The sequence below is a fragment of the Pelophylax lessonae genome, assembly GCF_965119305.1.
Source record: "Pelophylax lessonae genome assembly, chromosome: 7".
Classification (NCBI taxonomy): Eukaryota; Metazoa; Chordata; class Amphibia; order Anura; family Ranidae; genus Pelophylax; species Pelophylax lessonae.
The window spans coordinates 218763720-218785492 of record NC_138774.1 but is presented as its reverse complement, the minus strand read 5'-3'; the positions used below and the strand labels follow the sequence as shown (position 1 = coordinate 218785492).

Sequence of the window (21773 nt, the reverse complement as noted above, 5' to 3'; positions counted from 1 at the left end):
CTCACTAATTACACACATATTTTTATATTTTTATCTTATATTTAATCAAAACCTTTTCCGAGGCGCGGGGAGATACACTAGTATAGTGTTATCTTTTTTCTATTATTTTTAGCCAATCTATTAACTGCTAAGTCAGAAGTTTACAGATTTGGAACAGCTCTTAAAGTAAACCTGTCATGAGAGGGACATGGAGGCTACCATTGCTACATCTAAAAATGCTAGTTGCCTGGTTTTCAATCTGACCCTGTGGTTTTGATACCTTCCAAGACCCCCTACTATAAAGCAGTCTTCTCCAGGAGGAACTTCAGACTGCGTGAGGCCTTGAAGCTTTGATCTGTAACTACTGTGAGTGGTCACCGACTAAGTGCTGGGTACGATTATCCCTGTGACTTCCACTGATCTAGTGGTGTTACAGCAGTGGGGGCAAAGCACACTCACTGATTTGACTGCCATAGACTTGGCACTGCCTTTCAAAGTAGATTCATGGTAGCCTCCAATGCTGAAACCTTGGACTTTCCATGTGTCAGCTATCCTAACAGGTTCTCTTTAAAACACAAGTCAAAGAAAAGGAAATACATATACAGTGTGATATATGCACAACTGCGGGGTTGTGCATATATCACACTAAAGTAAACCTGTCATGAGAGGGACATGCTGAAACCTTGGACTTTCCATGTGTCAGCTATCCTGACAGGTTCTCTTTAAAACACAAGCCAAAGAAAAGGAAATACATATACAGTGTGATATATGCACAACTGCGGGGCTTTATAGGCTGCATAAAATACATAAGGTCAATTCCGCAGCCCTGCTTCTTAAATATATGACTGGTATGAATGTTTAGAGTATGTAGCAAGTTATAATACCTTTTTCAGTTTTTAATGCATTTATTTTTTTCCCCAGGTAGCCAAAAATGTAGGCTGTCCTATCGATGACACTGCTGCCCTGGCCAACTGCTTGAGGGTTACAGACCCTAGAGCCCTTACCCTGGCTTACAAACTGGATCTAGGAAACCTTGCCTGTGAGTTTTTACTGAGGGGGGTTTTACTGATTTCCACAGTCTGAAGCTGTTTTTTTTTTTTAAATTATTAGTTTACCCGAAAAATTGAGTCACCTGCTGGCTTTTTGAAATGGCAGCCACCTTGAAATTTTGAATGCTTCCACTAACCCTGTTGCATTACGTAATTACTTTGACCCTTAATACCGGAGTTATAGCAGCAGCTAGCTGACATAAACCCGGTATCATTTACTTCTGTGGGCAAATCGACATCATATAAAAATTATCCCGGCTGCGGATTCGCTGCGGGAGAGGTCCCTTCCCCTCCCGCCACTTTCCGGTCGTTTCCGGGTTTACCGGAGCCATCGATAAACCCGGGAGGCGATCCGATCAGTTGGATGGATAGGTAGGAAGTAAACTTGTTGTTTACAAGTTAAAATCAGTATTTTTTGCTAGAAAATTACTTAGAACTCCTAAACATTATATATATTATTTTAGCGGTCGTTGCAATATTTTTTGTCACATGGTATTTGCGCAGCGGTCTTTCAAACGCAATTTTTTTGGAAAAAATACATTTTCTTGAATAAAAAAATAAAGCAGTAAAGTTAGCCAAATTTTTTTTCTATAATGTGAAAGATAATGTTACGCTGAGTAAATAGATACCCAACATGGCATGCATAAAAATTGCGCTCGTGGAATGTATGTGTAGCACCCTCCAAGGTAGGTGCTAGGTAAATTATAGTGGGGCCTTGTCTGCTTAACAGCAGGGCCATATTGTTCAGTTAGGCTGACATGTGCTCCCAGGTGTGCCTGTTGTGCTGGGAAGTCTCCCCACTGTATCCCAATGAGGGCTCTCATTCAGCAGTAGAGGAAACCTGGCCAATAGCACACCAGGGCTTGTATCCATCCTGGAAGGGCAGATTCTGCCGCACAGTTTTCTGGGAGGGGGTATAAGTCTCTGGGGCGCGCATGTCATATTGTCCCAGGAGGGAGGTGACGGCTGTCTCTCCTCCTGACAGCAAGAATCAGGCAGAGTTGTATAAAGTACTCAAAACCCATACTTGAGTAAAAGTACAAGTGCTCGATCAAAAAGTGACTTGAGTAGAAGTGGAAGTGCTCTATCAAAAAGTGGCTTGAGTAGAAGTACTAAAGTATTCAACATTTTTTGTACTTAAGTATTGCAAATAGTTTTTTTTTAAATTTTGCTACTCAAGTACTGAAAGTAAAAGTACCAGTAGTTTTGAAAAAAAAAAATTGCTACAAGTACTGAAAGTAAAAGTACAAGTACTGGGTTATGTAATTATTAAAGAAAGAAGTCAAAAGTTTGAACATCATATATGTTTCAAATGCAGCTTTTATTTATACATACAGTAGCATTTATTTTCGTATGCGCTGATAATACACATGTTTTGAGCTTCATGAAACCTGCCATCTACTGTTCTGGCAGTGGTAATTTTTAACGAGTAACTATGCGGCACAAAAAAAAAAAAATATCGGAGTAGAAGTATTGAAATCATCGAAAAAATGTAGTGAAGTAAAAGTGGAAGTAGGAGAAAAAAATTCTACTCAAGGGAAGTACAGATACTGCCTTTCGGTACTTAAGTACAGTAGTGAAGTAGTTCTACTTAGTTACTATACATCTCTGAAATCAGGTGTCCCAGGCAGCTTGCCTGAGTGGACACAGGGCTGAGCTGAGCTGCAGAGAAGGATCCAGGTTTGCTGAGGACCAGCAGAGCTGTTAGGGAAGAGTTTCAGGAAAGCATTCTGAGTCTTGAGTACTGCAAACTGCCCCTGGGGTTTGCCTGGGAGAGGGGACCACTCCGGAGAAGGTCAGAGGGATCCAGGAGGTTGCAGAGTTAACCCTGAAGAGTAAAGGGGGTGCCAGTGGTTGGGCCCTGAAGTGTAAAGTGTTAAGTGTTGCAGCAGTATTTGCAAGTGACTACCTCAGTCAGGGAGGACTGGAGGAAGCAGTGAAAAAGGACCTTTGAGCTAACCGGAGTGTCAGAAGTCAGTTTCAGTTCAGTGACAGCAAGTCAGTGTTCACAAGCGCCAGTAAGCGTTGGTCGGCATTCAGCCGGCGTCAAGTCAGCACTAGAAGGCATTTTTCTCTCAAGTGTCCCATTCTTGTAACTAGTTGAGCCAGAGGAGTATCCCACTCATTCCCTTCTCCGATCCAAGTTCCTAAAATAAAACTAAAAACCAAAGATGCCAGACTGGTTATTGTCTCAGTATTTACACTTGGGCAACAAGCTTAAATGTGCTGTTGGTGTTAACGGTAACCATGGCAGACCCATATCCAGCACTGATGCTGGAAATACTGCTACATATGACATCATTTTTTTTTCCGAAAAAGGAAGCCTTTACAACTTCTTTATATAGATATACACTGCTCAAAAAAATTAAAGAAACACTTTGAAAACACATCAGATCTCAATGGGGAAATATATATATATTTATATTGATATGGACTGGGTAATGTGTTAGGAACGAAAGGATACCACATCATTTGATGGAAATGAAAATAGTAGTTTATATGGCCCCTGCGTGCTTGTATGCATGCCTGACAACATCGGGGCATGCTCCTGAGACAAAGGATGGTGTCCTGGGGTATTTCCTCCCAGATCAGGACCAGAGCATCACTGAGCTACTGAACAAACTGAGGTGCAACCTGGCGGTGTCGGATAGACTGAAACATAATGTCCCAGATGTGTTCTATTGGATTTAGGTTAGAAGAGTGTGGGGGCCATTCAATGGTACCAATTCCTTCATCCACCAGGAACTGGCTGCATACTCTCTCCATATGAGGTGGGGCATACTCATGCATCAGGAGCAACCCAGGACCCACTGCACCAGCGTAGGGTCTGATAATGGGTCCAAGGATATTATTCCAATACCTAAGGGCAGTCAGGGTGCCATTGTCTAGCCTGTAGAGGTCTGTGTGTCCCTCCATGGATATGCCTCCCTAGACCATCACTGAACCACCACCTACAGGCAGCATAACGTTCTCCGCAGCTTCTAAAGACCCTTTCACATCTGTCACATGTGCTCAGGATGAACCTACCCTCATCTGTGAAAAGCACAGGGCGCCAGTGACGAACCTGCCAATTCTGGTGTTCAATGGCAAATGTCAATCGAGCTCCACAGTGCCGGGCAGTGAGGACAGGGCTCACTAGATAGAGGGCATCGGGCCCTCAGGCTACCCTCATGAAGTCTGTTTCTGATTGTTTGGTCAGAGACAGAGGCGTAACTAGAACCTTCAGGGCCCTGATGCAAGAAACCATGAAGGGCCCCTCAGACCCCTGGCCAGGGCCCTTACCTTCAAGCCCAGGGCTCTTCCCACTAATCCTGGGGCTCTTTGCACTCGTTGCATGGCCTTTTATTACGGTCCCGCAGCAGGATTCTTTCACAAGTTCTGCAGTGGGCCCCCTTCCTGCAATCTTGGGGCCTCCCCACAGTGGTGCAATGCCAGGGTCCGGTCGCAAGTGTGACCCTTGCGATCCTGGAAGTTCACCCACTGGTTTGCTACCGGGCCCCCTGGAGCATGGGGCCCGGTAGCGATTGCAACCCCTATAGTTACGCCCCTGGTCAGAGACATACACAGTGGCCTCAGCTCTGCTGGAGGTCATTTTGTAGGGCTTTGGCAGTGCTCATCCTGTTTCTCCTTGCACAAAGGGGTAGATACTGGTCCTACTAATGGGTTAAGGACCTTCTACGGCCCTGTCCAACTCTCCTAGAGTAACTGCCTTTCTCCTGAAATTTCCTCCATCCTCTTGAGACAGTGCTGGAAGACAAAGCAAACTTTCTGGCAATGGCATGTATTGATGTGCCATCCTGGAAGAATTGGGCTGCCTGTGCAACCTCTATAGGGTCCAGGTATCACCTCATGCTACCAGTAGTGACACTGACCCTTCAAATGCAAAACTAGTGAAAAACAGTATACAAAGTAGGGGAAAAAATGTCAGTGGCCTCCACCTGTAAAACCATTCCTGTTTTGGAGGTCATCTCATTGTTGGCCATCTATTGCACTTGTTGTTAATTTCATTACCACCAAAGCAGCTAAAACTGATTACAAACCCAGTCTGCTACTTAATCGACCAGATCAATATCCCCAGGAGTTTGACTTGATGCTATACTCTGATTAAAAAGTGTTCCTTTGTTGTTTTTTGAGCAGTGTATGTATGTGTGTATGCTTCTATACAAAAAAAAGTTTATCTATACACACATGCTTTAGTTTGCCTGGAGCGCTCTGTAAAATAATCTTCCTTTTTCCCCTACATACTAGACCCTGTTGTACACTACTTGGCCTTCTCACCAGTTATCGATGGAGATTTCATCCCCGATGAGCCAGCTAACCTGTTCGCCAATGCTGCTGATGTGGACTATATGGCTGGAGCCAACAACATGGATGGACATTTGTTTGCTGGCATGGATCTATCTGTCGTAAACAAACCAAACCAAGACATCTCCCAGTACGTATCATATTTTACAAGTGTAGCACCCTCCTAGGTAGGTGCTGGAGAGAGAGTAAAGCTTTGAAACGTTTCTGCTTACCCGAGAGATTGCCAGGTAAATCTATATTGTTCTCTGCCTACCAAAGAGCAGGATCTGCTAGTGAGGTCTGCTCATTGTGCTCATGCTGGGATACTGTATAAATGCCAAGGGCACATGTGTTTGGGGTCTTTCAGCTGGAGAGCAGAGTCCCGGAGGGAGGGGGCAGCTGCCCCTCCTCTGTAGAAGTTGCCATGTGACCTCAGGTGGTCAATATAAGGGCCTGAGAGTTAGAGAGGAACTAAACCCAGAGGTCCTGCAGAGCTGAAAGGGAGGCACTGGAAAGGATCTGATTCTGCATACAGTGAGTACGGATCTGTGTCATGGGGCCTGTCCTGAGGGGGCCATCCCTTCAGCTAGAAGAGTCAGTGGATGGGTGTCAGTCAAGGGGATGCTATAGAGTGTGCTGAAGATAATGTAGTTGCATCAAGTCTACTGCTGGAGAGAGCAAGAAGACCTAATCCCTTCCATACAAATGGCAGAATGGTTAAAGCAGTGTGACTGCTTCCACAAGTAACCTGGCAAGGCCAAGTGAGAGTTGTTCTTATCTACTGTTATTAGTTTAAGTTGGAGTATCCCACTACTCCCTTCTCCCATCCAAATTCACACAGCAAGCCCTACGGGGACAGTGCTACACAAGTGTCAGGCACTTTTTAGCCAAAATGCTGCTTCTAGGAGGAGGCTTCTAGGAGAGTTATAAAAAAAGAAAATTGTGCATCAGGTCTTATGGTGGCCACACATGTATCAATCTGATCATTTAACCACTTGCTGACCGCAATATAGCAAAATGACGGCTACAGCACGGTCTGCCAATTCTGGGAGGGTGTCATATGACATTCTCCTGTGATTGCGCTCTGTGAGCCCTGTGTCCTTCTGACACAGCTGATCACAGATTGGGGTAAAAAGCAAATCACAGCGGCTCTTTAACACGTGATCAGCTGTGTCCAATCACAGCTGATCATGATGTAAACACACTTGCCGGGTATCAGCGTTCCTTTCCTCATGCTGTCATAGCGTGAGCCAGAGGCGTAACTAGAACCTTCAGGGCCCCGGTGCAAGGTACCATGAAGGCCCCCCGGCCACTGGCTGGGGCCCTTCTCTTCAAGCCTGGGGCTCTTCCCACTGATCCTGGGGCCCTTTTACTCTCGTTGTGGGGCCCTTTATTACGGTCCTGCAGCGGGACCCTTTCACAAGTTCTGCAGTGGCCCCCCTTCCTGCCATCTTGGGGCCTCCCCACGGTGGTGGAATGCCAGGGCTCGGTCGCAAGTGTGACTTTTGCGATCCTGGAAGTTCACCCACTGGTGTCAGTAGTTTTTATTTTTTGGTATTTTAATTGTATTATTTTTTTTATCATTTTATTTTTTTACAGTGTCACTGATTATGTGTCTGTCCATTCAGAAAAAGAAGGAGCTGGTAAATTACATATTTACCGACCCCCTTCCTCGTTCTCTATTGTGACACATCCCCTAGCAGGAGAGGGGAGGGAGCACAGTGTGGGGGGGACCAGGGGAGCACACAGGGGAAACACCGGCTAGTGTGAAAAAGATGTGCGCTGATAATCAGTGTCCTGATTATTCGTGCAGCCCCAACAGTGTCCATCAGTGCTGCCTATTAGTGCCGAGCAACGTAAGCAGAGGAGAGAGCCGGTAACTGACTAGTGTGAAAGGGGAGATCTGCGCTGATAATCAGGGCACTGATCATCACTATCCTGATTATCAGTGCAGCCCCAACAGTGCCAATTGGTGCCCATCAGTGCCACCTCATCAGTGCACATCAGTGCAGCCTCATTAGCGCACATCAGTGGAGAAAAATTACCTGTTTGCAAAGTTTTATAACAGAAACTAAGAAAAACATTTTGGTCTTTTTCCGTTTGTTTGGCAAAAAATAAAAAACCTAGTGGTGATTGAATACCACCAAAATAAATCTCTATTTGTGTGAAAGAAATCGATAAAAATTTCATATGGGTACAGTGTTGCATGACTGCGCAATTGTCATTCAAAAAGTGACAGCGCTAAAAGCTGAATATTGGCCTGGGCAGGAAGGGGGGTAAAAGTGCCCGGTAGGCAAGTGGTTAATGCAACTAAAATGATTAAACTGAATAACACTTGTAAACCACAAACCTTCCTTTCAGTCGATTTAGTGAGCTTTCGATTGATTATAATACTGTAAAGTTGATTGACGGAATGGTGGAATTTTATCAGCTGTTTCTGATTTGGTAAATGAATATCTGCATGTTTGCCAGACAATGCAGATCGATTATATGATCATTTGTAATAGATTGAAAATAAAAAACAATTGATAATGTAATGTATATAAAAAAAGTCCTCTTTTTTTTTTAATACATTACATTTTATTTTATTTTTTTAAAAACATAAAAGAACAAGTACATTGTTTTATTGTATAATGAATAGTATAAGTTCAGCTTAAGTGCTTTTAGAGATCTATGGAGATTTAAATGTAATTTTTTTCTATATTTTAATATCTTGTTTGCTCATTAAAATGTATTATAATTCTATTAAATTTACAATTATTAAACAAATGGTCAAATTTAAAAAAACTACATTATAAAAATAGTTTAAAATCTTTGTTTTATAATAAAATTATTTTGATTTCAAAATTTTAAATCAATGACAATCACTTGTTTATAGTTGCTTGTTCATAGATCAATCACAAATAGCTACGTGTGTGGTCATTTTAAAAAATAATCTTAACAAAAATCAAAATGTTGCAGGGCATGCCTCTAATTTGACTTGAAGCTGATTACACTTCTGGGGCCATTCTGACCTCAGAGGGTGCATACAATGCTCCCAGTTTGCAATACAGCAAGGAATTGGCTTATGTGTTATAGTTTGTCCCACTGTCACTGCTACTTTTGCTGGACAACTTGGCTCTGTAAAAGTGCACAAAAATAAAAAGCTATGCAAAATAAAATTCATATACTAAATACTAGCTTTACCTATCTTAAATTCAAACAATAATCAGAATACAGTAATTTCCAACATATCCATTAGACCACAAGGCCTGCAGGCTGAATACGGCCCCCCAGGTCTTTTCTTGTGGCCCTCACAAGTCTCCTGGAGCTGCAGCACTCCCCTCATATCCACCATCCCCTTTATTAGCAGTCGGCAGCAGAGAGGAGGACAGAACTTCTCCTTCAGATCCTTTGTCCTCTGTGTTCAGCTGCAGCAACCCCTCGTTTTTACCTCCCCTGGTCTCAGCATTCAGAAGATTCCAGCTCTCATTTGGTCCTCCTCCAGACCCTGCACTTTCTGCTTCCCAGCTCTGCCCTCACTGTGATGTAAGTGGGGAACCATTGTCTTCATATGGGTGGGGCTCTTGGCATCTGATGTAAGGGGGGAGGGTGCTCTGGACATCTAGTCTTACAGATATAACCAGCGCTTTAAGGGTGACCATAATGTTGATGCGGCCCATGATGAAATCGAGTTTGACACCCCTGCATTAGACCATTGTAGATTTAACTGTTCTTCTGTTACAGATTGGAATATATCCATTTTCTCATTTAACCACTCTGCATTTGGGTTTTGTCATTTCCTTCAGGGCTGAGGTACAGAAGCTGATCTCAGATCTTACACTTCCCAAGGGATCGGCTGGAGCAGATGAGGCTTATAACCTTTACACAGCAAACTGGGGACCCAACCCTGCACAGGATCTTATGAAGAAAACCGTTATTGATGCAGAGACTGATTACATCTTCCTTGTACCCACCCAGGAGTCTTTAGCCTATCATGCCATGACCGCCAGGTAAGTGGCACAAAAGCATAAAAGTCAGTTTCACTATAATTAAAGGGACACTGCTTTTTGAAATGACAATTTGCAAATTGAATAGGCACCAGGAACACAACCGATTCCCACAGTAATTGGAATCCTCGTGCTCTGATTGATCCTGAGCACCCGGCCTCCCCTCTCTATAGATCTTCATAACTGGTGGTGGGGCAGTCTTCTAGAATTCTCTAGTGCAATGAAAAAGAAAAATATTAGCTGTTTCCCATGCTTGAATACAATGACGCTAAATCGACTTTAACCACTTTAAGTGATTGTAAAGTCTTGTATTTTTTTTTAAATAATAACAAACATGTTATACTTACCTCCTTTGTGCAGTTGGTTTTGCACAGGGCAGCCTGGATCCTCCTCTTCCCGGGGTCCCTCGTTGCTGCTCCTGGCCCCTCCCTCCAATCGAGTGCCCCCACAGCAAGCAGCTTGCTATGGGGGCACCTGAGCCGAGCTTCAGCTCCATGTATCCATTCAGACACAAAGGTGCAGTTTAGCCATGCTCTCTCTCTCTCCTGATTGGCTAACGGGAGCTGCGGGAGCCAATGGTGCTGCGGCAGTGTCCCAGCCAAACAGGAGGGAGAATCCCGGACGGCCGAAGGACTCGTAGACATCGCTGGACAGAGAAGGACCTCAGGTAAGTATTAGAGGGACTGAGGGGGGCTGCTACACACAGAAGGTTTTTATCTTCATGCAAAGAATGCATGAAGATAAAAAACCTTCCTGACTTTACAACTCCTTTAAGGACCAGGCCTATTTCTGACACTTGTTGTTTACAAGTTAAAATCAGTATTTTGTGCTGGAAAATTACTTAGAACCCCCAAACATTATATACAATTTTTTTAGCAAAGACTCTGGAGAATAAAATGGTGGTCGTTGCAATATTTTTGTCACTCAGTATTCACGCAGTGGTCTTTCAAAACGCAAAAAAAAATACACTCCTCTGAATTTAAAAAAAAAACTAAACAGTAAAGTTAGCCCAATTTTTTGTATATTGTGAAAGATGATGTCTAACATGTTACGGTTTAAAATTGCGCACACTCCTGGAATGGTGACAAACTACAGTAATTCAATTTTCTCCATTGGCAGCATTTTAAATGGTTCGCGGACATTTAATGTTTTAACGGCTATCAGTTTAGAGTTACAGAGGAGATCTTTTGCTAGAATTATTGCTCTTGCTCTAACGATCGCGGCGATACCTCACATGTGTGAATTGAACACCGTTTACATTTGCGGGCGTTACTTACGTATGCGTTTTCTTTGCTGCCCAAGCAAACTGTCCCTTGTGACAGTAATAGGCAGTGACAGGTACTCTTTATGGAGTGATCTGGGGTCTAAAAGACCTCAAACCCCTCCACTGCACTTAAAAGTATTCAAAATGCCAAAATCTGCATTTTTTGAATACTGTCACTTTTTTAAAAAGTGACATACCCTTTCTGGGTATCCCCAAAAGAAACATTTTGCGGACCTCCTTGACGCTCACAAACGAGGTCCACTGGGCCGGAAACCAGCGAAGATGTCCCCTACCCCAATAATGGGTGAAGGCAGAAAAAATTGCTAGAACCAGAGATCCCAGCTAGGTCCTTGCTCCTGACTAGACAGATTAAAACTGATTACCTAGAGCAGAGAGAGGGGTTATATAACAAGCTGAGGGCGTAGCCAGGTGTTTTTTGTTCTGCCTAGTCCTACTCCTGGGGGAGGCAATATAACCTAGTAGTCATGATTTATGGAGCGCTGTGTCCTTCGATGAACGAAAGAGAAATAGATGTCCCAAGCTTGTAGCATTATACTCAAAAAGACTTGAGGCTGTAATTGGTGCCAAAAGTGTTTCAACAAAGTCTTGAGCAAAGGCTGTGAAAACTTATAAACGTGATATTTTTAATAAATTTGCAAAGATTTCAAACAAACTCCTTTCACGTTGTCATTATGGGGTAATGTTTGTAGAATTTTGAGGAAAAATTAGATTTTTGACTTACCGTAAAATACATTTCTCTAATGTTCATTGACGGACACAGCTCCTCATCTTCTTAACCATTGGGTTATACTGACCCCTACAGGAGTAGGACACTAGGCAGAAAAAAAGTCTGGCTACGCCTATGGGCAGTCCCAGGGGATATACTCCCTCTCTCTGCTATAGGTACTCAAGTTTTGTTACAAGCAATGTCAGAAGAATTACTACTCCACAGAGGGGGAGGGCTGTGTCCGTCCATGAACACCAGAGAAATGAGAGATTTTACGGTAATTCAAAAATCCCATTTTCTCTTTCGTTCATTGACAGACACAGCTCCTGATCTTCTTAACCATTGGGACGTCCCAAAACAGTGTTAAACATGAGGGATGGGAACAGCGAAAAATAAATTCCCAAGGCTACTTTAGCCAACCAGGTAAACAGGAGCTCAACCAAAACAACTGGAGCTAACCTGAAAAATACAATATACCCTCAAAGAGCACCAGGTCCTCTAAACAGCAGCCTGCAAAACCTTGCGGCCAAAGGAAGCATCCGCAGATGCCAACACATCCACTTTATAGAACTTTGTGAAAGTGTGCACGGACGACCAGGTAGCCACCTTGCAAAGCTGCGTCACTGACGCCTGATGACAGGAGGCCCTGAGCGCCCGAGTAGAGTGCGCCTTGACAGGGAAAGGAGGAACCTGACCCTTGATAGAATAGGCCTGAATCACCGCCTGTTTGATCTATCTGGAAATGGTCCCAGAGGCAGAGGACAACCCTTTCTGAGGCCCATCCGTAAGCACAAATAGTGAGTCCGACTTCCTAAGAGACTCCATAGCTGGCAGGTACACCCCAATTGCCTGGACCACATCCAAGGCATACAAAGCAATTTCCTTTGGATGTTTTGGCCTGGGGCACAGGGAAGGCAACACAATGTCTTCATTCAAATAAAAATCTGAGAAAACCTTTGGAAGGAATGACGGACAGGGACAAAGAACCACCTTATCTCTGTGAACCAAGTAAGTTGAACGACATGCTAATGCTGCTAATTCCGACACCCTGCGCGCAGAAGTGATAGCCACCAAGAAGGCCACCTACTGGGACAGCGTAAGCAGGGGAATCTCCCGAAGATTCTCAAAAGGAGGCTTCTGAAGAACTGAGAGCACCAAATTGAGGTCCCAAGGCGGCAACGTAGACCGCACTGGAGGAGCCAAGTACATAACTCCCTGAAGATAGTATGCACAAGGGAGTATGTGGCCAAGGGCCTGTTGATAGAAGATCACTAAGGCTGACACCTGATGCTTGATAGTACTCAAGACCAGTTTCTGCTCAACCCCCCATTGAAGGAAGGTCAAGATCCGAGCCACCAAGCAGAGAGCGAGGATGAACCCCAAGAGACTCACATCACGCAATGTACGACTTCCAGGTATGATGGTATATTTCCTAGCTTTTAACAGCGTTGGAATTACCGACGCAGACAAACCTCTATCCATCAGCACCTGGCATTCAACAGCCCAGCTGTCAAAGCCAGTGACTGTAAAGCAGGACAGAAGATCGGTCCTTGGGACAGCAGATACTCCCTGAGAGGAAGCTTCCAACGAACGTCGGTGACCAGCCGCACCAGATTGGCGCACCAAGCCCGCGCCACTAAGAATCCCTTCTGCCTCGATCCTGCGTAGAAGTCTTGGCAAAAGCTTGAGAGGAGGGAAGGCGTAAATCAGATTATACTGATCCCACGGGGCCACCAGCGTGTCTGTGGCATCCGCTAGAGGATCCCGTGACCAAGCCACAAACCTCTGCACCTTTCTGTTGAGCGGAGACGCCAACAGATCCACCTCAGGGATACCCCACTGAAGACACAATTGATGAAGCAGTGAAGGGACCACTTCCCTTGGTCCTTTTGCCCACCTTAGAATTCCAGTTACCTCCAGACCTGCCAGAAAACTTCTTGTGCCCCCCTGGTGATTGACATAAGCCACGGCCGTGGCATTGTCTGATTGAATGTGCACTGGACATCCCTGAAGACGATCCAATGGTCCAGGCACAGTTTGATTACTTGCAGTTCCAAGACATTGAGTAGTAGGAGACTCCGCTCGCAGAAGGAGGTCATCCAAGTAGTCCTGTACCGCGATTCCTCATTGGTGTAACAATGCTAGCACTGGAGCTAACACTTTTGTGAAGACCTAAGGAGCAGAGGCGAGACCAAAGGGCAATGCCGCAAATTGATAATGCTCCTCTCCCACGGCAAAGCGGAGGAAGTGTTTGTGACCGTCACATATTGGAATGTAAAGGTAAGCATCCTTGATGTCGATAGAAGCAAGAAAATCCCCCTGATGCAGGGATGCCACCACTGTGCGAATGGACTCCATCCTGAACTTCTGCACCCGTACAAAGTAGTTCAGCGCCTTGAGGTCCAGGATAAGACGCACAATGCATTCCTTCCTGGGAACTATAAACCGGTTTGAGTAAAAACATTCCGAAGTTCGGAACCGGGACAATCACCCCTTGAAGTAACAGGCCCTGTAAGCGGTCTGGGGACAGGTGCAAGTTGGAAGGAAAGAACTTTGCTGGGGGACAAGAGCAAAACTCGATATCGAAGCCAGACCGAATGACTTTGTGGACCCACTTGTCTTCTACCAGGGAAGTCCATGGGTCCGGAAACCAGCAAAGACGTCCCCCCCCACCCCCGATACAGGTAAAGGCGCACCTTCATGCTGAAGGAGCCTTGTTCACGGGTCTGGGGAAGCCCGCTCTCGGCTTGCCAGACCAGGTTCGTTTGGATCCTTCAGAGAAGGCCCTGAAAGGTTTCAAGCCCTTGTCAGTTGACCCCGAGGGAAGAAAAAACTTCTTATGAGCCGAGAAGGAGGGCCAACGTCTACGACGAGGGTCCTTGCCCTTAGTAAGGTGCAGATGAAAGGTACTCTTACCCCCTGTGGGGCCTTTAATAATGTCATCCAGGGGGTAGCTCCAAACAAATCTCCTTGAAAGGGGAGATCAGTCAAGGTCAAGGTCTTTTTTGAAGCTTGGTCCGCAGACCAGCATTTGAGCCAAAAGACACAATGAGAGACCACTGCCACTAGGGGAGCCTGCATCCAAAGAGGCATCACAGATAAACTAAAGCCCCTGGACTAGCCGGTCCGCTAGCTCAGCAAAGGCAGGGGGAAGCTGTTCTCCCTCCAGGTCATGGCGTAAAAGCTTAGCCCACATAGTCAGATTTTGCGACACCAGGGCAATGGTGAACCAGCCAGAGTTTACATATTGCGGGCCACAGCCTCCGCCTTTCTGTCAGCTGGATCCTTAAAGGTCGGGGACTCTTTAACCGGAATCATGGTTGCCTTGTTCAATCTGGAAACCGGAGGGTCCACCGCCGGTGGAACAGTCTACTTCTTAAGAAGGGACTCCTCATAGGGGTATCGCCTAGCAAATCACTTAGGGACCCCAAGGGGATGCTTTGGTCGTCCCCACACTTAAGCGACAATTCTGTCAAAATAGGCGGGGAAAGGCAACACCTTTGCTACTCTGGATGGCTTGTGAATGTCAAAGGGAACCTGTGCCTCCGTCGCAGCTTCATCCTTCATCTTTAAGGTCTCATGCACAGATACAATCAGTGCTTCCACCAGCGCCTTTTCATGCGCAGTTGCAGATGTGGAGGAATCATCCACACTATCTGGGGATACCGGGCACGTGGTCGCAGACCCAGCAGGAAGGGAAGACCCACATCCGCAGCTCGCCGAATCAGATTCAGAATGTGAGGAGACAGATGAGGGCGGGGGGCGCTTTTTGCTTGCCCATTGCCTGAAAACCACCTCCACTCAGGACACAAAGGTGGAGGGCCCGTCAGCCTCAGAGAGGGGATCAGGTGGGGAGATGTGCTCCAAAGACTCCATGAGTCATCAGGGAGACCCCAAAAAAAGTGTAAAACACTGCAAAAGGACAACCCCCACCGCGCTGGCAGCACCACCTGGTCACCAGGCACAAAGCCATCCTCAGCAGAGAGGGTACCAGAGAGAGCCACCAGGATGGACTGCCCTCCATGTGCGGCGACCAGGAAGTGAAAAGATGCAGGAGTCAGCACCAGGGGATGGTTACCGCTGTTTTCAATGGAAAACCACTGCAAAATAGCAGCCATGCATTGAGCACACAGGCTACAACAAAATTGCGGCACCACGAGGCTTCCAGGGACCCAGGAGGGATCCCTAGGCCTCAAGGACAGGCCTGGGCAGGATGGGGGGCCTCGGCAGGAGCTCCCATCAGGTACAACCCCCCTCTCCCGCAGCCAATCATCTGGTCGCCGGCGGCGCACCCCACTGCTCCCATCGCCAGCATAGTGCCCTGCCCCCACCCCAGGTGGTGGACCAGGCTACCCACACAACCCCAGCATAAGTGGAGGGGGGGATGGGGGGACAGATGAAGGGGGGTGCCTAATGGGAAGGAGGGGAACCCAGGGGTCTGACTGTCCCAAGGGCCCACGTCCACCCCAAAACCCTCCAGGGGGAGAGGGGGACAGCTACTCACCATACCAGGAACCAGGTGGGCACTGCTTCAGACAAAACCCCTCGCCATATAAATGGGGGGGGCTGTCAGCCAGGAGGAACACTGCGATTCGGGCCGAGACCCAGTCATATGCGACCTCATGAGGTGTTTAACTCGCAGGCCAGCCCCCGTCCGGTGGGGTTATGTCGCGGCCGACCTAGTGTAGAGCTGAGGTCTGCTCGCTCGCTGGCCAGACTGGGGTAACCACTGAATCTAGATTATCCAGCTTGTCGTCCAGTCCAGCAGTTTATTGTAGATCTCACAGGAAAAAACCAGGAGAAAAATTTCTATCTAAAAATAAAAAATTGCCAGGACCAGAGATCCCAGCAAGGAACTAAGTCTTTTCTCCTGACTAGGCAGAAAAAAACTGAGTACCTATAGCAGACAGAAGGAGTATACCCCCTGGGACTGCAGACAGAAGGAGTATACCCCCTGGGACTGCCCATAGGCATATCCAGACTTTTCTTCTGCCTAGTGTCCTACTCCTGCAGGGGGCAGTATAACCCAATGGTTAAGAAGATCAAGAGCTGTTTCTGTCAATGAATGAAAGAGAAATAATGAATTTAAACCATTTTGGAATAAGGCTGTAACATAAAATGTGGAAAAAGTGAAGCGTACTTTCTGGATGCACTGTATGTGCGCAGCCCAACAAACAGGTCAGTTAGGAATGGGAAAAACAATTCAACATAATGAATGAATGCCTAATTCATTCATTCAGAGGAGAGCAGCACAGTAGACTTTGACTCTTGCACAATCAGCCGATTCTTTTGCCCTAACATTTTTAACTATTATAAAAAATGCACTACATATTGCAATAAATACAATAAGGTATAAAAGTGAAATAAGAAAATCAATTTCCTACTTATTATTATTACCACGTTCAAATGAATATATCTTATCTTCCAAAATAACAAATGAATAACAGAACTTCCGAAAATACAAATCAATTTGGAACAATGAATATATACCCTCCTGAAAAAAAAAATTTGTTTTAACATAATGAATATGAAGAAATAAAATGTATTGCCTAATGAAAACGAAAAAAAAAAAAAAATTTCCACTGGGTCCTAGCCTGTATTGCCAAATCAAATCCATCACACAATGACAGATGTTTCTGGGTATGCATCCAGCGAGGAGACAAAATCCATATTTGGTGGTCCCACCCCTGCCTGGTGGGATTCTGGTCGAGGGTACACTCTCTTCCATATACCTATCCAAATGGATGCCAAATTAGCACTGCTTCACTGCCCGATCCCAAGCCTTTTTTCTTACCTGCAGAAATTGGCCACCTCCTTATTTATTGCTGCCAAGCCGGCAATTGCCAGGGTGTGGAAAAAGCCTGCTGTTTCGTTTGCAGAGGTAAAGACCATCCTGACAACCCTCATGATCAATGAAAAGATGACCAGTATCCTCCACGTCTCCCATGCCAAATTTTTTATGTTGTGGACCCCATGATGGTCCTATGCCCTTCCAACCTTGCACCTGACCAGTTTGGGCCTTCCCACCTAATGTCTTCCACTCCCCAGCCTGGGGGAACACTTTCCCTTCTTTTCTACTCTCTAATCATCTGTGATCATGCTCCCTTACTTCTTTTTTTCCCCACTTTTTTATTTTGTGCTGTTTTCGTTTGGGTTGTCTCTTTTTTTAGTGGACTCGTCCACTCCTTATATTCATCTCAGCCCCTAGACCCAAAGGCCCAGGCACCCTGTCTTGAACCCTGGCCCTGCTCGGAAGGTCATTGTAGTTTTGTGATTCTATATCGTGCTTACTGTTTATATCCCCTGCGTGGGGATTTTGTGGTTGTAATTGTCAATATACCAATAAAAATATTGTACCAGAAAAAAACGAATTTCCATTGTGCACATCTCTACATATAAATATTGGAACATGTTTTAAATTCACATATGATGTTAATAATCATCTTCTTCTTATAGGACTGGAAAGACCTACAGCTACCTGTTTTCTCATCCTTCACGTATGCCTCTTTACCCCAGCTGGGTGGGAGCTGATCACGCTGATGATTTGCAGTTTATTTTTGGAAAGCCCTTCGCCACCCCACTGGCTTACAGAACCCAGGACAGAAATGTGTCAGGGGCCATGATTGCTTACTGGACCAACTTTGCTGCAACTGGGTAAGCAGGAAGCTTTACTGATTTCATCCAGCTGTTGTGATTGACACCCCTAAGATGTGGACTGTCAGGGAGATATTTTGCCATCATGGTAGATATTGCATGGGCAGCACAGTGATTTAATGATTAGCACTTCTGATTTGTAGCACTAGGGCAGTGATAGTGAATCTTCCCATGATGCTCATGAACTCTACAGTGTAGTTTAGCATCATGGGAAATGTAGTTGTAAAACATCTGGGGTGCCAAAGTTTGCCATCACTGCACTAGGGTCATCGAACCACCCCAACCAGGACTCTACCTGCATGGAGTTTACATGTTCTCCCTGTACTTGCGTGGGTTTTCTCCTACACGGTGGAAGGTTAATTGGTTCTGGTGTATGTATGTGGGATTGGGATCTTGGTTTGTAAGCTCCTCAAGACCAGGGACTGATGTGAATGTACAATATAAGTAAAGCGCTGGGTAAATTGTCAGTGATATAAAAAGTGCCTATTATAAAAATCCACTCATTCCCAACCATGACTTTTATGTGCATATAGTCTTAGTCTTTTGAAGCCTCCTAAGTTCAGATTGGGGAATGTTTATTTGTGATACACCCCTTGGCAGAATATGCCAATGCTCAGTCTCCTTCTTAACATGGCCATTTCATTTTTTGAAAAAAAAAAAAAAAAAGGGAAGGCCAAATAATGGCATAGATTGCATAGGAAAATTGTATCCATTCTTTGAAGTAAGGAAGAATTCTACCACACTCATCCCCAGACATTGGTGCAGTGAAATGCATGAGAATCCATATACAGTATCTCACAAAAGTGAGTACACCCCCCACATTTTTGAAAATATTTTATTATACCTTTTCATATGACATCACTGAAGAAATGACACTTTGCTACAATATAAAGTAGTGAGTGTACAGCTTGTATGACAGTGTAAATTTTCTGTCCCTCAAAATATCTCAACACTAAGCCATTAATGTCTAAACTGCTGGCAACAAAAGTGAGTACACCCCTAAGTGAAAATGTCAAAGTTGGGCCTAAAGTGTCAATATCTTGTGTAGCCACTAATATTTTCCAGCACTGCCTTAAACTGGGCATGGAGTTCACCAGAGCTTCACAGGTTGCCACTGGAGTGCTTTTTTCACTCCTCCATGATGACATCATGGAGCTAGTGGATGTTAGAGACCTTGCGCTCCTCCACATTCCATTTGAGGATGCCTCACAGATGCTCAAAAGGGTTTAGGTCTGGAGACATGCTTGGCCAGTCCATCACCTTTACCCTCAAGTTCTTTAGCAAGGCAGTGGTCTTTATCATGTATACTGCCCTGCAGCCCAGTCTCTGAAGGGAGGGGATCATGCTCTGCTTCAGTATGTCACAGTACATGTTGGCATTCATGGTTCCCTCAATGAACTGTAGCTCCCCAGTGCCGGCAGAACTCATGCAGCCCTACTTGCTTTTGTTGCCAGTGGTTTAGACATTAATTGGCTGTGTGTTGAGTTATTTTGAGGGGGACAGCAAATTTACACTGTTATATAAGCTGTACACTCACTACTTTACATTGTAGCAAAGTATCATTTCTTCAGTGTTGTCACATGAAAAGATATAATAAAATATTTACAAAAATGTAAGGGGTGTACTCACTTTTGTGAGATACTGTATGTGAACCCAGCCTTTTACATCAGACAGAATAGGCAGCAATCAAAGAGCACATTGCTGTTTTCTCAAATAAAGTATCATTTAAAAGATATAATTTAAAAATTTTCAAAAAGCAAGTTTATAGAGGAGTGACAGGAAGGCACAGCTCCAAAAGAGGGACAGTTCCCTAGAAAAAGAGGAACAGTTCCCTAGAAAAAGAGGGACAGTTCCCTAGAAAAAGGGGAACAGAGCTGAGAATACTGCCCTGGCTGAGGGTAGGAACTTTTGTGTGGGGGAACCTTAGTGTAATTTCTTCAGTGTTGTCACATTAAAAGATATAATAAAATATTCACAAAAATGTAAAAGCGGTGTACTCACTTTCGTGAGGTACTGTAGTAGGTAGTGAAATATTCAATTATTTTTAGTTCTCAGCCAGTAAAAGCAGTAGGTCTTGTTGGGAAATTAGAGTACATTAATGGGAAATGGGCATTTAACTGGGGGTTTCAGTGGGGGAAAAAAATATGTATAGATGTTTATGTCTTCATAAACTCGCTCCTATGTCGGTCGGTGGTTTGATATTTCGTGCCTATGGTAGATCTTTTAATTGTCTTTCTGTTTTGTCAAATAGCGACCCCAGTCAAGGTCCATCCCAGGTCCCTACTTCTTGGCTTCCTTACGAAACTGATTACGGTCAATATCTTGAAATTAACAATGACATCACCAACAATTCCATGAAACAAGGACTAAGATCACCTTATGTCCGCTTCTGGGTCCAGACCTACCGCAGCCTACCTACTGTTTAAATAACTTGTTCACTGATCAATAAAATCAGATAACCCAGCAATGGCTATGACTTTTTATTTCATGCTTTTATGACTATAGAGATGGAACAGATGTTATGTAGGCCTACATTAGATCTAAAACCTAATTTAATGACATGTTTCATAAAGTACTGTTTTTTTATTATATCAAAAATAACTCCTTTTTTCATTTTTTAAATTGCATTTAAATGGAGCTAATCTGCTCCAGCCTCTTTTAGGGCTGGGTTACATCACAGCAGCTGTTGTGAAGTTGGAGGACAGCAGTGCCAATGCAGCCAATCATAGTGCATCACACTTTTTTTTTTTTTTTTTTTTTAGCCACTTCAAAAATTCTGCCATACATTTTTTTATTTTTTGCTAGAAAATGAATTAGAACCCCCCAGACATTATATATTTTTTGAAAGCAGAGACCCTGGAGAATAAAAATGTTGGCCATTAAAAATTTTTAAGTTGCACAATATTTGTGCAGCCATTTTTAAAATGCATGTTTTCAGGGGGGGGAAAAAAATGGGACTTTTGACTTACCGTAAAAAAAATTATATTTTAATACAGACTTACCTGTAAAATCCATTTCTTGCAGTACATCACATGACACAGCCATAAATCATAACATATGGGTTAAATAGCCACCTACAGGTGAAAGACACTGGCAACCAATCAGAAAGGATGCCCCCCTATATAACCCCTTCTACGCAGGAAGTACCTCAGTATTGTAGCAAGCAATAAAGACCCCATAGAAGAGGGGAGGGACCTCTGTGTCCCATGATGTACCTCAAGAAATTGATTTTACAGGTAAGTCTGTATTAAAAAACTCAATTTTTCTCTTTGTACATCACGGGACCCAGAGCCATAACTCATAACATATGGGATGTCCCAAAGCAATGCATCTGAGGGGAGGGGGACACCATAAAAATACCGCCATCCGACCACAAAAAGGATTACACCGCTGCCTGCTTAACACTCTGGCCAAATGCAGATTCCTCCTGGGTCCCAACATCAACTTGATCGAAACGAGTGAACGTATGCACCGACGACCAGGTCACAGCCTTGCAAATCTGAGCCATAGAGGCTTGATGGCGATATGCCCAAGAGGCACCTTCTCCTCTGGTAGAATGTGCCTTTACAGGAAAAGGTAGAACCTTCCCTTCTAAATCATAAGCCAGGGTAATAAGCTGGCGAATCCAATGAGAAATTGTAGACTTAGATGCTGCCAACCCCTTCCTGGGCCCTTCTAGCAGCACAAACAAGTTCTCGGTCTCACGCATCCGAGTTGATCTCTCTAAGTAAAACTTAAGTGCATGCATTACATCAAGAGAATGCAATAACTTTTCCTCCTCTGAGTGAGGATCTGGATAAAAGGAAGGTAGTATATTGTTCTGATTA

At 44.6% G+C, this 21773-nt stretch overlaps 1 protein-coding gene across 1 annotated transcript in view; it reads left to right on the top strand.

Annotated features, from left to right (window-relative positions):
• Positions 1–20372, top strand: part of LOC309559542 (bile salt-activated lipase-like) — a gene marked incomplete at its 3' end in the record, with an annotated part of 37984 nt that extends 17612 nt beyond the window's left edge. The window contains exons 5-9 of the mRNA XM_082262842.1: positions 901–1018; positions 5277–5463; positions 9101–9304; positions 17749–17946; positions 20198–20372. Of these exons, the coding sequence (XP_082118968.1) occupies positions 901–1018; positions 5277–5463; positions 9101–9304; positions 17749–17946; positions 20198–20372 (882 nt within the window). The remainder of the gene's footprint in view (positions 1–900; positions 1019–5276; positions 5464–9100; positions 9305–17748; positions 17947–20197) is intronic.
• Between the last annotated feature and the right edge of the window lie 1401 nt (positions 20373–21773).